At 45.4% G+C, this 14,593-nt stretch overlaps 1 protein-coding gene across 8 annotated transcripts in view; it reads left to right on the top strand.

The window, feature by feature from the left end:
* The first annotated feature begins 9,976 nt into the window (after positions 1-9,976).
* Positions 9,977-14,593, top strand: part of ST3GAL6 (ST3 beta-galactoside alpha-2,3-sialyltransferase 6) — a 48,910-nt gene continuing 44,293 nt past the window's right edge. For 3 of the 8 annotated variants that reach the window (XM_037378372.1, XM_037378371.1, XM_037378363.1), the window contains exon 1: positions 13,471-13,829. In XM_037378372.1, coding sequence (XP_037234269.1) covers positions 13,790-13,829 — 40 coding nt within the window. In that variant the 5' untranslated portion in view covers positions 13,471-13,789. Of the gene's footprint in view, positions 10,039-10,387; positions 13,446-13,470; positions 14,076-14,593 lie in introns of those variants that run through there. The other 5 variants (XM_037378366.1, XM_037378367.1, XM_037378365.1 and 2 more) reach the window with 5 other exon arrangements.

Genomic DNA, 14,593 nt, shown 5'->3' with positions numbered 1-14,593 from the left:
GTGCCACAGCAGTGGTACCTCTTAATGGAGGCATAAATGCCGTCTTCCAGTACAGTATTTAGTTATATATAGCACAGCTGTAGTGCATAAAGTGCTGACAATTGTTGTGGGAACAGGGAGATGATCTGCATGAAGGACTGATGCAAAAAGAAAAATTTCTAAAACTCCTATCTGGTTTTAAAAGCAGCTCAGTTGAACTGTTTTTTAAAATAGTCAGAGCTGGAGCTACAGGTGCTGAAAATGTTATACTGTAGGTCTGTCACTGACTGTCATTACAACAGGTGTATCCATCACATAAGTAATATCTCATTTTAGTCTAAGTAGAGACAAAGAATAAGTGTGTTGTGGATTCAGTACCACATAAACAGGAATAGTAAAGTTCAAATAAAAGAGATATTAAAAAAATGTGACTGATATTAGTGGAAGAGTTTTGTTGAAAGTTTTTGTTTTTCTTCAGACATTTTCCAAGATTGGAGCCAGAAGACTTTGGACAAACTGAGACACCAGGTTAAGAACGAAGAGCAGTGGGTATGGTACCATACAGGGCTAGCTTTTCAAGGGGCTTTTTTGGAAGGGCAGATCCTAGGATCAGGGGAATCTCTTATCAAGTGGCTGAAGAACTGGACAGCAATTACAGACATGGGTGGTAAAGGGAGGACTGAGGAGGGAGAGAAGCCTTTTGTACACGTGCTATTCTTTTTGTGGCGTGGGGTGGAGGATACTGAAGAATAACATGCCTGAGGAGAAAGAAATGAAAGTATTGGAATGGGCATGCTTTAGAGCAGAACACAGAGAAGAGAGCTTGGCAAGAGGGTATGAAAGAGAACAGAACTACTGAAAAGTCATCCCCATGGAAAATAGTCACCCAAGATAAGAGGTGGGTTGCAACTCATGTATGGGTAAATACAGACATCACAAATCGGAACAAATTGGTGCCATAGTGAGTATAGCTCTTTGTTTGTGGAAATGCTGGCCTAGAATAGCTTTAGGCTTATCTATTGGTTTTGTCTTCAACTGCTAAGGAATTTGTGGCATACTGGCTGTATCTTAATCAAGAGATCTGATTTAAAATCCAAAATGCCCATAATGAAGGGAGGAGAGGGAATAGTGGGTATATGCATGTGGTTGCTTATGTGTGTATAGTTGACTGTGTCCTGTGGTTTTATTACAGAAAGCTGAAGTATGATCCAGTAGGTAAGACAGATCAAGAAGTTTAAGGCTTTTCTGGGTAGCTGTAACTTTCTTAAAGGTGGCTACTTACTGGGTAGAAACCTTCAGAGCTTCTGCTCCACAGGTGGAGGGAGAATGTTAACTCTTCTCCACAACTGTTAACTTGAGTTTCAGATCTAATGTCAGTTTTGCCTCGGTTAGTTTGCCATTCACAGGTGTTACTGGAAGACCCAGGTTCAAACATAAATACCTGGGTTGTGAAACTGCGCTGGGTAGCCAGTGCACCAAGGCTGCACTAGAGAAACAAACTCTGTTTTTTTTCAGTTCATGGCAGTTCCTCCTTTCCCGTGGAGGCGTGTGTGGGGGCACGTGCTAAGAAACACAATAAAAGTGGCTAGTGCTATGGAAATGGCATTCAAAAGTTTATGGATTCTCACCATTGGTATTAGAAGCCAGCTGGGTCAAGCGCCATAGACCAGACTGCTCTTGTTTCCTGAAGGCATTTTTCTTTGTAGGAATCATTACTGCACCTCTGTACTCCTTGAGTAACTGAAGCAATGAAAACTTGACTTTTTGTAGCTACTTACATTAACATGTATTCCAGTTATTTCCTTCTCAGGGAACGAACAGAACTTTGCATGTGACAGACACTTCTTAGGTTACCCCAGGAACACGTTTCTACAATTGTTTGGCAGTTCTTGAAAACCTGAGTTATGTCCTTTCCTGATTCAAAGTTTCACTGGGGAGCTCCCTCTTGCTGCTTTTCACCTCCCCATCCCAACAGGTACCAAGCCCGCTTGCACACCACAAAGTGTTTCTCGTGTTATCCTGAGTGACCTAACCTGCAACTGTTACATTATAATAAACAGTCAAGGTCCATTTTTAAACAAAACTCTAGCCTCCCTTGGTTTTTTAGGGTTTTGTTTGTTTTTTAGTGTTCATATTCATATGAGCTAAATAAAACAAATGTTGAACCAAAGTGCTACAAATCTACCTGTAGTTTTTCCTACAGAATTACAGCAGTAATTAAAAATGAGCAAATTTACAGTATCAAGATTTGCTTGTAGGCAACTGAAGAACAGGACAAACAGATAAACTTATCTAGCATATTTCATTAGTCTACACTTTTATTATTATTAGTGCTATTATTTGTAATAATTATGCTTGGGTCTTTTGCTTTTTACAAAATAAATTATTGGCAGATTTGATATTGACAATTGACCATGTTGGGTTCAAGGATAAAACTCATAGCAAGATAAATCATTAGGTGCAGCTGAGCCTCCAGGCATGTAAACAAACAGTAGAAAACATGTATTGTAAGTATGAATAAGATTTTTGTTTGTTTGTTTTGTTGCTTTTTGGTGGTTGTTTTAGTTTTTTTAACACAGGTATATCATGAACATTTTTTTCCCTATAGTTGACAAAGCACACCCATCAACCCAAGTATTAGTAAATGTGTTTGACCATCCTGCATAGGTGAAACCTGTACCAATTTTGCCAAAAAAAGTAGTGTGTTTAGCTGAAAGTAAGAACTAATAACAATCGGAATTGATTTGTTGACTAGGGGGGGAAGAAAAGTCCATGGACTGGATACCAATCAGTCTTTATTTCTCTTTGTTACATTGGCAGTTGCATTTTCTGTTCCTTTTCAGCAGGCATGCCTATCATATACTAATCAAATGGGTGCTTACTTACTCCAAAGTGGAGCACTTTTCATACTAAATTTTTTTGCTTTCGGGGGGGGGGGGGGGGGGGGGGGGGCATGGGGGGGGCGGGAAGAACGTTGTTTGAAGTTCATAGTATAGAATGTAAACACATGCATGGGACTAGAATTGTTTTAGACCACAGACAAACATCAGGATGGTCAGATCTGCATTCTGTTTGTTTGCCCAGTATTTAAATCAGGTTGGCCATTTCTTTATTGCCTCTGAGGACTGTGGATATACATAATCTTAAAGATGCTGGAAGATAATCTGATTCAGGCTTTCTGTTGAATTCCAGTGTATGGTATTTGAGTTTAAGAAATTATTTCCTAGTCAAAGGTAGTAGGGGGTTGGGTTTTTTTTTCCCCCTGTTGTTTAGGGAAAGATGGTTTTGCTCAGTTTAATCAGGTCAACAGCCAAACATTAAATCTTCAGCATTTTCCGTAAAACTGATCCCTAAAAATGTGCTGAAGTATTAAAATGAAACCAGCTGTAACAGTTGTCATACTAGATATACTTTTGCAAGTCTCCACATATTATTTTTTTCACTGTAGTTTTAATATTGTTTTTTCCTTTATATCTCTTATTCTCATGGCAAAAGTTAGAGCCATTTTTGGAAATGTGTATTTTTTTAACTTGTCAGTGGCTTTTCTTCTTCAAACTAGCCACTGTAGTATCTGCAGATGATTATTAATTCCCTCTTGTTCAGACTTGTATTTGCCTATCTGCCTTTCCAAAGACAATTCTGACACTTCCCAAACCAGAGGCAAGATAAGAGAATGGTAAATTCTCATCACAGACGACTTTGAAAATCAGCAATTCTGTTTTCATTCCAAACCGCGGTGAAAGGACAATTGCTAAGCTCTGCACAGAATAGCAATCTGAAAAATGCTAGTTTGCTAATTTCAACAAATTAGAACTGAGGAAGATTAAGGAAGTGCAGGCTTCCCTATTCAAAAGCCCCTGGATCTGTCACAGAAGCTGGAGCTTTGTTCCCTTTCAGCCTGCTTAGTGGGATGGCAGGTGAGGGAGAGAAGCATCTGTGATTTTCCAGTTTCTAGACTTTTGGGGCAGGTAATCTGAAAATCTTGGACACTCCTTCCTGAGAGGGCTGCCAGAATCTGCAGGGCTCCTGATATTCCTGGTTTGGGGAGGGGGAATCTGCTTAGTAGGCTCTGTGGGCCATGACACCACAAGCACTTCCCAAAGTCTGTCTGCTGAACTTCTGAGGAGCTCAAGGAGTAAACCAGGGAGAGTTCAAGCAGGATCCCAAGGGAGAAGTGCCTATTTTCTTTGATTTAAAATGTATTTCTTGAAAGTTCACTAACAACTGTAATTGTAGATGAGGAAAAGCAAGCAGTTTGCATACTGATGGCTGAACATCCCAGGGAATGTCACCAGCAGTGACTGACTGAGGACTCAGATGCAGCTGATACAAATCTTCTCACGGATTTTCTGCCTCTTGGTGTCTCACATTGACATCAGATCTGCACTGGCTTAAAACTGATCCGCTTCCTCTGTTTTATAGCTACAGCTTGCCCTGATCTTCTTATTCCTAAACTCTGAAATGCTTTCAGTCATCTGACAGTTGTCCACAGGACCTGTAGATCCCAGCAGTCAAAGACAGATCTGGAACATGATGTGTCTGAACTGAACTGCAGTGTTGGCTCAAACTTTTTTTTTTTTCAGAAACTTTGGATGTAGGTAGAAATTACTGTCAAAACCCAGATAGCATTTGTGGAAAAAATTAAGTAAACCTGTGTGCAATGTTCAAAAAAAGTTCAATATTTTTGTTTTTAAGCTACCCTTTTTCTTTCCCTTCATGTAGCCTAGTCTTCTTCCTCTGTGTTTGCCTACTGGTCTGAAAGACCTAAAAAATCAAGATATATGTCATCGTTCATGTGGTAGCAGTTTGGTGTCTTGGTTCAAGGCACAACTGGCCGTGTGTTTTGAAGATGGGAAACAAATCTCCTTTGTTGTTCTTAAAAAGCAAAAAGTTTCCTCTCGGAGAGTGGCACGTTACAGCATTCAGTTGCATGTACTTTGAGGAGACTTCTTAACACCAAAAGACACTTTGATAAATTTAAGAAGTGCAGTGTAAAAATATCAGGTAAGATCTAGTGGCAAGTGATAATTAAGTTGGTATGAAGGTTTTATTAATCACCCACTTCTCAGGCATTTTAGATGGAAGAAAACCTGTTCAGAAAGCGGACTGTTAGCTGCCACACCTGCTGAAACACTGCCTCTTCGCAAGCAGACACAGCAGTGGATGAACCTCTTTTGGAAGAACAGCCTCAGGTTAGAGTAGAAAAGGGAAAGAATCCTCAAGAGAAAAATATGGAAAATCTGTTAAATAGGCAATGAGGTAGGTTCTGCTCTCAGCTGTATGGATTTAAATAAAAGTTGTTTCAATGACATGAAATCAAGATTTATCTAATAACTGAAGGGCAACATCTGGTTTGCCGCTTGTGTTGCTATGACAGCTGGGCTTCACTTGCTTGGTGGGGAAAACAGACACTTCCACTTCCACATGGTCATACCAAGTTCAACGACCAGCTCAAAAGCATGAGTGATGATACAAGCATCAGTTGTGCCAGGGAAAGAGTAACATAACTGAAAGTTACTTCATTCTAGTCATACTTCTGTAAAAGAAGGTGTAAGTTGGCAGCCTCCTTTCTGCTAGTTCACTATGAGCATTGGCCAGTTACAAAAAACCTTGGGGTTTTGTGTTTGTAGGTATTCTGACTTAGTCCTTCCATGCTTTTAAGGGAAGAAGGGGAAAGATGTCATGGTTTAACCCAGGCTGGTAACCAAGCCCCACACAGCCATTCACTCCCTCCCTCTGCAGTCGGATGTGGGAGAGGATGAGAAGAGTAAAAGTGAGAAAACTCGTGGGTTGAGATAAAGACAGTTTAATAGGTAAAGCAAAAGTCCCACACACAAGCAAAGCAAAACACGGAATTTATTCATTGCTTCCCGTTGGTAGGCAGGTGCTCAGCCATCCCCAGGAAAGCGGGGCTTCATCATGCGTAACTGTTACTTGGGAAGACAAATACCATAACGCCAAATGTCCCTGCTCCTTCTTCTTCCCCCAGCTTATATATCCTCAGCATGATGTCATATGGTATGGAATATCCCTTTAGCCATTGGGATCAGCTGTCCTGGCTGTGTCCCCTCCCAATTCCCCATACCCCCCCAGCCCTCTGGCTGGCAGGGCCTGAGAAATGGAAAAGTCCTTGACTTAGTATAAACATCACCCAGCAATGGCTGCAAACATCAGTGTGCTGTCAACATTGTTCTCACACCAAATCACAAATGCAGCACTGCACCAGATACTAAGAAGAAAATTAACTTTGTCTCAGCCGAAGCCAGGTCTTGTTTTCATCACTTAGTAATTTGGGGTTGTCTTTTTTTGTCTCAATGACTATTGAGAAGAAATCTGGCAGCTATTGCACACATGGCTAGCTGGGCCTGAGTTTATTATTAGAATCATTTGTTTCCCAAATAGTATCTGGGGAGTTAAAGCTGACCATGGCTTAGTTCCCAGTAGTGTTTCTGTAATAACATTTCAGTGACAGACCTCTTCTTGCACCATTATATTTTAGCTGCAGACAAGAAAGGTCAGGTTTCAATGGGGTGTCCAAATCAAAACCAACCAACCCCTGAAAAACAAAGACTGTGAGCAGGTGGTCTGGGCTGCTGGAAGCGGAGCTTCCCGGTCACACGCTATGGAGAATTTTATGATGAATTAAATTATGGTGAGTTCAGTGACAGGTGGCTTATTTTTTGATAAACTGCAAAGATCGCTTGATGTTTTCCACTTGTCTGGATGAAATGGCTAAACGCTGAAATAGAAGGAGTATTGTACTAGGATATCACAGCTTGGATATTGGCCTATTGATCATAGTCACATGGGTTAGGTCTGGCTCCCATTTGGAACAGGAGTTGAGCTGTAAAAAAGAAAAGTCTGCTGTATGAGCTATTGCTCTCCGAAGCCACAGAGACCAAGCCAGCCTTTCCTGCTGCAGGGCTGCTTTGCTCAGCCTGGAGCGCTGTGAAGGAAGAATTCCCTCTCCCATGCCAACAGCCCTATTTCATGCGGGTACCTACTGGATTCTTCGCACCTTGCAAGTGGCCATGCCTGCAGCAATGGTCTTTACCTGGTAAGTCAGTCATGGGAAGAAACGCAGCAAAAATTTTCCCAGGTGTTGAACCTACAGCCAAGACTGAGTGCAGCTTGAACTCTGAAATGTAAGAAACACGCAAAGCACTTCTTCTCGGCCCATGTCTGTCTCCTTGAAATTAGCCTGCTGTTCACTTATGACAAGGCTTCTAGTGGCTTCTGCCACACCATTCCTGACTTACAGTGGCTCACCTAGCCTTCTCACCCTCCTTCCTGGCAATCTAATGGTAGCTATTTGTATCACTTTTATAGCTCTGTGTTGTGTCCTGTCTTGCTACATTGTATTTTCAAGCATAGACCCAGCCTGAGGAGTACTTGCAGGAAAACCTGTGCACCTGTTTCCAGATCTTTGGCTGCTGCAAACCAGTAAAGGAATCCAGGCCAGTTAACACCGGCCAAAGAAGTGGGCCAGAAGTTTGAAGCTGAAAGGCTATAGATCTGAGAGCTACTTGCAGCAGCTGCCTTAACATTTGTAATAATGACTCAGCTGTACAGGTGATGGCAGCAGTACACCACACAGAAACTTGGGGGCCTGGAGGCCAGAAAGATAGGCTTTGCAATGGGGAGCCAGTGCGAAAAACAGGGAGGTCTTTTTCATAAAGTGCACAGAGAAAGCAACTGGGCACTAAGCTGTGCTTAAAATGGCAAAGGCATTTTGCATGCTGGCCTCTCCTTGGAAAGGAGACAAGGAGCAGTGAGTCTTGGCATGGTATTGTAGGAATGACTGAGCTATCATAAAAGGACAGGTATTTAATCTTCCAAAAGTAGCTTATCTCAGTCATTTGAGCACATGAGGCTGAGTGGGTAGGGACCCAGAGCCACAGGTTCAAGGACTTCTTGTTCTCTCTGAGCTCAGAGCCCATCTGCATTTGGCACTGGGGCTGTGACTGCAAATGAGGGTCTCCCACCACCCCTGCCACCCACCCGGGTCGTTACTCCCTCTGTACACCACCTCACCTCTCTCCTTCTCCCAGTCTTCCCTCATGCCAGATGCCACAGCCAGCATCCTCTGTGAACAGCAGTCACTGTGTCCCCCTGAGCTACAGGGAGGGGACTCCCACATCCCTGTCAGATGGGTGGAAGAACTGGATCTTGAGAGGTTTGTCTCCTGTCAGGGAAGGCAGCATCAGCTCTTGTCCTCTTTCCTTGTGGGAAGGGCTGCTTTCAGTGCTGTGCAACTTCAGTTTGGGTTACTCTTGGACACATGTAGAGGTGGAGTCATGCCAGTATACTGGCATCCACTGGAAGGATGGGGGCACAAGTGGAAAACTTACCTTGAGTTCCACATGACAGCGTATTTTAAAGAAACAAGGCAAAAGTGGAGGGGAGGAATCTGTAATTAAATGTTCCTCTTGATCTAGTGCAAACCACTACCTGCTCAGGACACGTTTTCCTCAATTTCGCAAACCCTTTCCCCTTCTCCTTCCTGCTGTTTTGCTCACAATGCTCTTCAAGTGGGTGTGTCTTGACCTATTCCATCCTTTTGTCCATGCCTAGTGAAGCACAAAGATGTTTGGTGCCTATTGGATAATGTATTTCGTTTACTGATGCTATTATGTATAGATACATGCCCTGAGGGCTTCACTTTGGTTGGCAAATAGTGCTTCCTAATGAGCTCACCACTTCAGATAACATTGGATTGGCTGGCAGGGAGGCTGTCTCAGCCTTACCTGGGTTACCTCCATGGTGTTTCTGGTCATCATATGTTTTGTTTGATTGTGTCCTCTCTCCCAGATGAAGTACAGGAGCACTGCACAGCCTGGGGCAGGAGAAAGCACTCCGTACTTCCCACAAAAAGCAGTTCCTAGGGACCATGAGAGCAGTCACAGCCTAATGTAGTTCTTTGGTTGACCAGGTTGTGAAAAAGTGACCTTGAACTAGGTGCAGGTTGCATGCTGTGAACTCATGACAAATGCTGTGGGTTCTGATGAGATGTCCTACAGGAACTAACTGGATTTTTTTAAAGCTCTTGCGACAGGCTTTTTAGCAAGTTGTCTCCTGGCAAAGAGTCTCCAGAAGAAATACCATGCAACCACAAATCAGTAACCAAACAAGCTAGGTGAGGACTGGTGCTTACTATAGCAGTGGCGAGCTCAGAGCCCCCAGCATCTGGGACAAGGGGACAGAGAGAAACTCTATGAAACAGAGTTGTGCTGAGACAAGTTTTGGAGCTCAGTAGCAGAGATCTGAGCATGTATGGGACTTGGGGCTGTTCTCATGGCATGACATAAAGGTTAGGATCAGACTGTGATGGCAGGTAGTAAAGCTAGAAAATGAGTGAAGGGATGTTGTGACAGTTTGTATTTCTATAAATGCACTCATCTCCTAAGGTAATTAATAAAGGGTGGCAGTTATGTCACATTTTAATTCTAGGACCAGAGATGAATTGCATACACAGAGCCTGATTAGTCATCTTGCCTACTGGATTGCTAGGGAGGAAATCACTTTCATGATGCTGCAACTTTCCATTCTGTTTATTCCATGTTCTCCACAATTTTGCTTTTCCCCTGTTCAGCAGTTTTTCCTTCCATCTCCTGTAATTGTTCTCTTTGTTTTTCTCTGGTTTTGCAAGCTGGGGTAGGGTCTGGCCACATTTTCTTAGTTTAGTGACTCAGGAGGTACACAGATTTTCCTGGAACTAAAATATGACTACATTTTATTTGGATTTATTCTAGTTATTGCTTTGCATTTCAAGGTTTCTGTGGCTTTTATGTTTGGTTTGGGGAGATTTGTGTCTCAGGAGAGTTAATTTTGAATTGAAATAGTAAAAAAAAAGAAAAAGTATCTGTTGACTTTTTGGTCACATCCATTGTTTGTGCTTGCACAGCATTCATTTGACTTCCTGTTAGTCATCCTTTTCCAAAGCATTCTGAAGTCTACTCATTGTTGTCAAATCATCACTGATACCATTTGTGTGCAATAGACTATATCCCAGAGAAGTGATTCCTTATACTTTCTGCCAAATACATGCATCTGTTGCAGGTGAGTTATTAACTTCTTGCTTATGCAGATCATTTGGAAAACTCCTAGGAACTAATTTTTTTTTGGTACTATATTAATTGTTCAAATTGCCATTTGAATCCTTGAATTTAGTTCAACATATTTAGATGACAACAAACACCAGCATTCATTCTGTTGCTGGTCTTGGGACAGTTACAGTTGCTGGAAGAGGCTGAAATGAAATTACATTGTTACAAATTAGATTATTATGTTACTTGACCAATGTAGTTAGAACTTGAGATCCAATGTAGTTAGAACTCGGGATTTTGTGATTTATTCAAGGTAGAGATGTATTCAGATATCTTAGATACAATTCTTTGTATTTCTTATACATGCTGCCTTTAATGCAAGAGGATAAAACTGTGAGCAACAGGTCCTCTGTTCACAGCACTCCATCTCCTATGGAGTTTGGCTGCAAATGTGAAAGCTCAGCTCTTCCTAGTTGGATGCCTTGTAAGACTCCCAAAAAAGCAACAAGCACATAACTTGCAGCCAGCTGTAAAATCAAATGGCTGCTTCTAAGTCATCACGTAATATCACCATAGGTACATTGCATATGTCTAACTAGCTTCACAGGTGTGTCAGTAACTCGAGTTGGCTTCTCTTGGCAAGTGGCTCAGCCCTTGTAACAGCACATTCATGTTCTTCACTGCGATGTTTTTCAGCCTGCCCAAAGATCCATGCTAGACTGTTATCAATACCCAGGTTAGCTAGTGTGAAATTAGCTCACACCCATAAACTTACACACATGCAGCTGCAGCACACACATCCTGTCTGGAACAGAAGGAGGAACAGCATCCACTTCCTCAAAGTTTCCTATGCTCCTCTGCAGTGAATTGTCCCAGCATCTTGTTCTGAAAAAGTCTGGCACATCCCAAGAGTAAGTCCATCCTGTATCCTAACAAAGGCAGGGTTTTGCAAAATAAAGCAAGGGGAGAACAAAATAATATTGAAATACGTAATTTAAGACTGTCCTGAAACATATGAGCAAGGGGATTGATGTGAAGTCAACCCGTCTTCTGGTATTTCCTAACTTCCGACCCCTTCATTGTGCAACTTGTTTTTTGCAATTGTGCAAAATTATTTATTTTTTATTGGTTTTGTGCCTATAATACTTCAGTGAATTGAAGGGTAGGTACAGAAGAGACACAGGAAAAAGGTACAGCAAAAATTAGTTTAGAAGGTAGACAATTTAGCTATATACACTTTGAAGCAGCTTGGTTTTGTAAAGGCCAGGATGTGAAGGACAAAGGCCTGAGGAACCTCTTGGGAGAAGGGAGCAAAAGTACAAAGGTATTTTCAGCTCAAGTGAAGTCAAATTACAGAGGACTGAACTTTGGTTCCCAGCCCAGAACACACTGAAGGCCATCTCAGCAGGCTACAGGGTGGGATAGTCCCTTAAGAAGAGACAAAATTTCCCTGCTTTTAACATGTTATTTTTATTACATGTTAATGTAATAATTACAGGCTGCATAAAACTGCTGCTGAGAACAGACTCCACCTCTGGTCATTCCTAGCGACAGCCACGAAAAATAGGAGCTGCTCTTCGAATAAGGGAAGCATCCTGTTCTGATACAATGCTAAAAACATCCTGCAAGCTCCCTGAAGCATCACATAGAAAAGTTTTGGATTAGAAGTGATCAGGGTCATAATGTTTGAAACAGTAGAGGACAATTAAATTATTAACAAACCCTCAGTTTTCTTCTTGCATGATAAACTGCTCTGGGCAAATTACAACACTGGTGCAGCACACGATTCCAGACAAAGCCGGTTTTTGCATCCTCTTTTATCACTGGCAAAACTCCTTATTATTTTCAAAAAGCAATGCTCGGTGCCGCGCGGTTTGATGCTCTGCTATAGAAAGCAGGTTTTCCAGGAGTCCCCTGGCTCCTGGGATGGTCGCGCAGGACAGGGCTGCGCTTTGCCCTGCCAGCGGCTCTCAGGGGGTAGTTCCTCCCCCGACGGCTCTCACCGGAGCTTCCTGGAAGGGGCCATGAGTCCCGCACCTGAAATAACTGCTGTGCCTTTCAGGCTGCTTGGTTTCCTACCATAGGTGACAATCAGTTTGCTAATTAGCTGCTAATTCCCGGAGGCTGTGGAGTGCAGGCGGGGCGGGAAGGGCTGATGCAGCGGCGGGCGCGGCTCGCCGCACCCTGGCTGTCGGGCGGGCGCGGAGAAGGTTCGGCGCTCGGCGAACCGCCGGCCCGGGGGGGGACGGGGGAGGGCAGCAGAAGGAACAGCGGCTGCGGCCCCTGCTGACATTCATTCAGAGAAAAGAAGATATACTCGTTGGGGGGGGGGGACACGGGGGACTCGACACACGGAGCAGCGCTTTAGCTTTCTTTCTTCATGTCAGTCTCTCCTCCCCCCGGAAGGCTTTGGTATAAAACGAGGAGGAATTTCGGCAGACTCAAGTAACATCTCTGCTTCAACGCAAAACTCAACGCTGCCTTTTATTTTCACTCTTGCAGACGGGACTGAGCTGAAACAAGCCCTCCCTCTTCTTACTGCAAACGCCACTGCGGGATAAGGATGAGGTTGCTGAGAGGCTGCCAACAGCGGCCAGGACGGTCCGAGTAAGAAGCGACACGTTCCATCCTCTTGTCACTGATAACTTAGACATAAAATACCCGCTCTGCTGACAGCTGGTAAGTGAGCATCCCCGCTCCGAGGAGCGCAGCTGGCTCTGTAAGCTGTTGCATGGGCCCAGGGGGACCCCGCGCCGCCTGCTCCCGCGCCGCCCTCTCCCGCCGCGCTATTGCACGGTTTCGGCCGCGGAGCTCCTAGCTGGCCTCGTGGAGCCTCCGCACGCTTCCGTTCCAAAACCTCCTTCGGGCAGGTACCGGTGGCAGCGGCTGCGACAGTATCGCTATACCATGTAAATCGCCGCACGCTCAGAGGCAGAGCTGGCCGGTCCCGTACATCGGCGTGTTCCTCGGTGAAAGCATTCAGGGAGCTAATTGCGTTTCCAGAGGAATGGAGCCTGCCTCAAGCTCCTTTGAAGAGAATACGGTATTTAATGGGCTTGCAAGCCGGTGAGACGAGATGTCCCAGAGCTTTCCCAGAGGTTCCTGGGAACTTCCTGGTAAAAGCTGGTATCGCGGCGAGTGGAGACGCGGGTACCGGCGGGGATGAAGTGACAGGGGCTGCGGCGCGGCTGCCCGCCCGGCCCGCGGCGCGGAGATGCGCCTGATGCCGCGTGCGCCGGCGGAGAGGCCGGGCGGAGCCGCCGCCGCCCGGGGCCGCATGCAGGGCCGCCGCTCGCCCCCGGCCGCAGCGGGGCCCCTGGGGGGCGGGGGCGGGGCCTGGCCGCGCCTGGGAGCGCGGGAGGAGGTGGCCGCGCCGCGGGGGCGGTCCGGTGGGTCTGCCGGGCGCCGCCGCCCGTCAAGGTAGGCGGGGGGGACGGCCCCGCTCCCCTATCGGCGCTGGCGGGGTGGCGGAGCTGCTCGGCTTTCGGCGGCCTCCCGGCGCAGCCCCGCTGCTGGGTGGGGGCAGCAGCCGGGGCCGGCCTGGGCCCGAGGCGAGGCGCGGCGGGCCGGGCGGGGGTGGGGGGTGGGGGCGGCGGCGAGGCGCTAGCGGAGATTCGTGGCGCCGGCGAAGCCGCCGGGGTGCGGCGGTCCCACGGGCGGGCTCGTTGCGGGGCGGCGGCGCCAGGGCTGCCTGGGGCGTGCCTCGGCGCGGCGGAGGGAGCAGCGGCTCCGTGGCTGTGCTCGGCCTTAAGCTGTGCGAGCGCATGACTGGTGCTTTATCGGAAGAAACAAACCTTGGAACGTGTATGTTCTCTGCTTTTCTGAAAGTCCTTGGGCTGTTCTTTGCCGGTGGGGGTGGTGCTTCTTCTGGTTATTGCAAGCCGTGAGGTCGGTCCCGCTGTCCTTTCTCAAATCAAAGCTTCCAGCGAGATGAACAGCCGCTCTGTTGGGAGGATTTATGGCTGTCGCGCCCCGGTTACCCGGCTGAAGCGCTCTGTCGAGGTTCGGTCGGTGCGGTGTCTCTCTCTTCTTCACCTGCTTTGTGCCGAGGTATTCTTACATACAGCGTGGCTGAAGAACTGTTTATAAAGGGTGAAATTTGCGATGGGATGAGATTACTTGTTTTAATCTAACAATTCTGTTGCAGCTGAACTGTGTGAAAATGTTATGTGTAAAAAAAAAAAAAAAAAAAAGTATCTTCTGTTGTGGCGAATGTGATGGTGCTAGACTGGTCGCTCCTCAACTTGAAAAATAAAATTCAGGGAGGGCTGTAAGGGAAAGGAGATGTTCATGGAGCGAGGCTGCCTACCCATCTATTTCTGGATATGAAATATTCCTGTCTAATTAGGTCGCAAAAGTGGTATTTCTGAAACGAAAGTAACTTTCCTTCCATATGTTAGATTGCACCAGTTGTATCCTTGTTTTTCTTCTCACCTGCACGAAATAAATCTACAGATCTTTCTTTCCAGCTTGACATGGTACCTGATTCTTTAGTATGCCTGTGCATCTGCTGAGCTGAAGCAGAGTCAATTAAGTTACTCTTTAAGTTTACAGCTGTTTCTTGAAGC

Source organism: Falco rusticolus, chromosome 2 (assembly GCF_015220075.1).
Source record: "Falco rusticolus isolate bFalRus1 chromosome 2, bFalRus1.pri, whole genome shotgun sequence".
Taxonomy (NCBI): Eukaryota; Metazoa; Chordata; class Aves; order Falconiformes; family Falconidae; genus Falco; species Falco rusticolus.
This window is presented reverse-complemented; position numbering and strand designations above follow the sequence as displayed.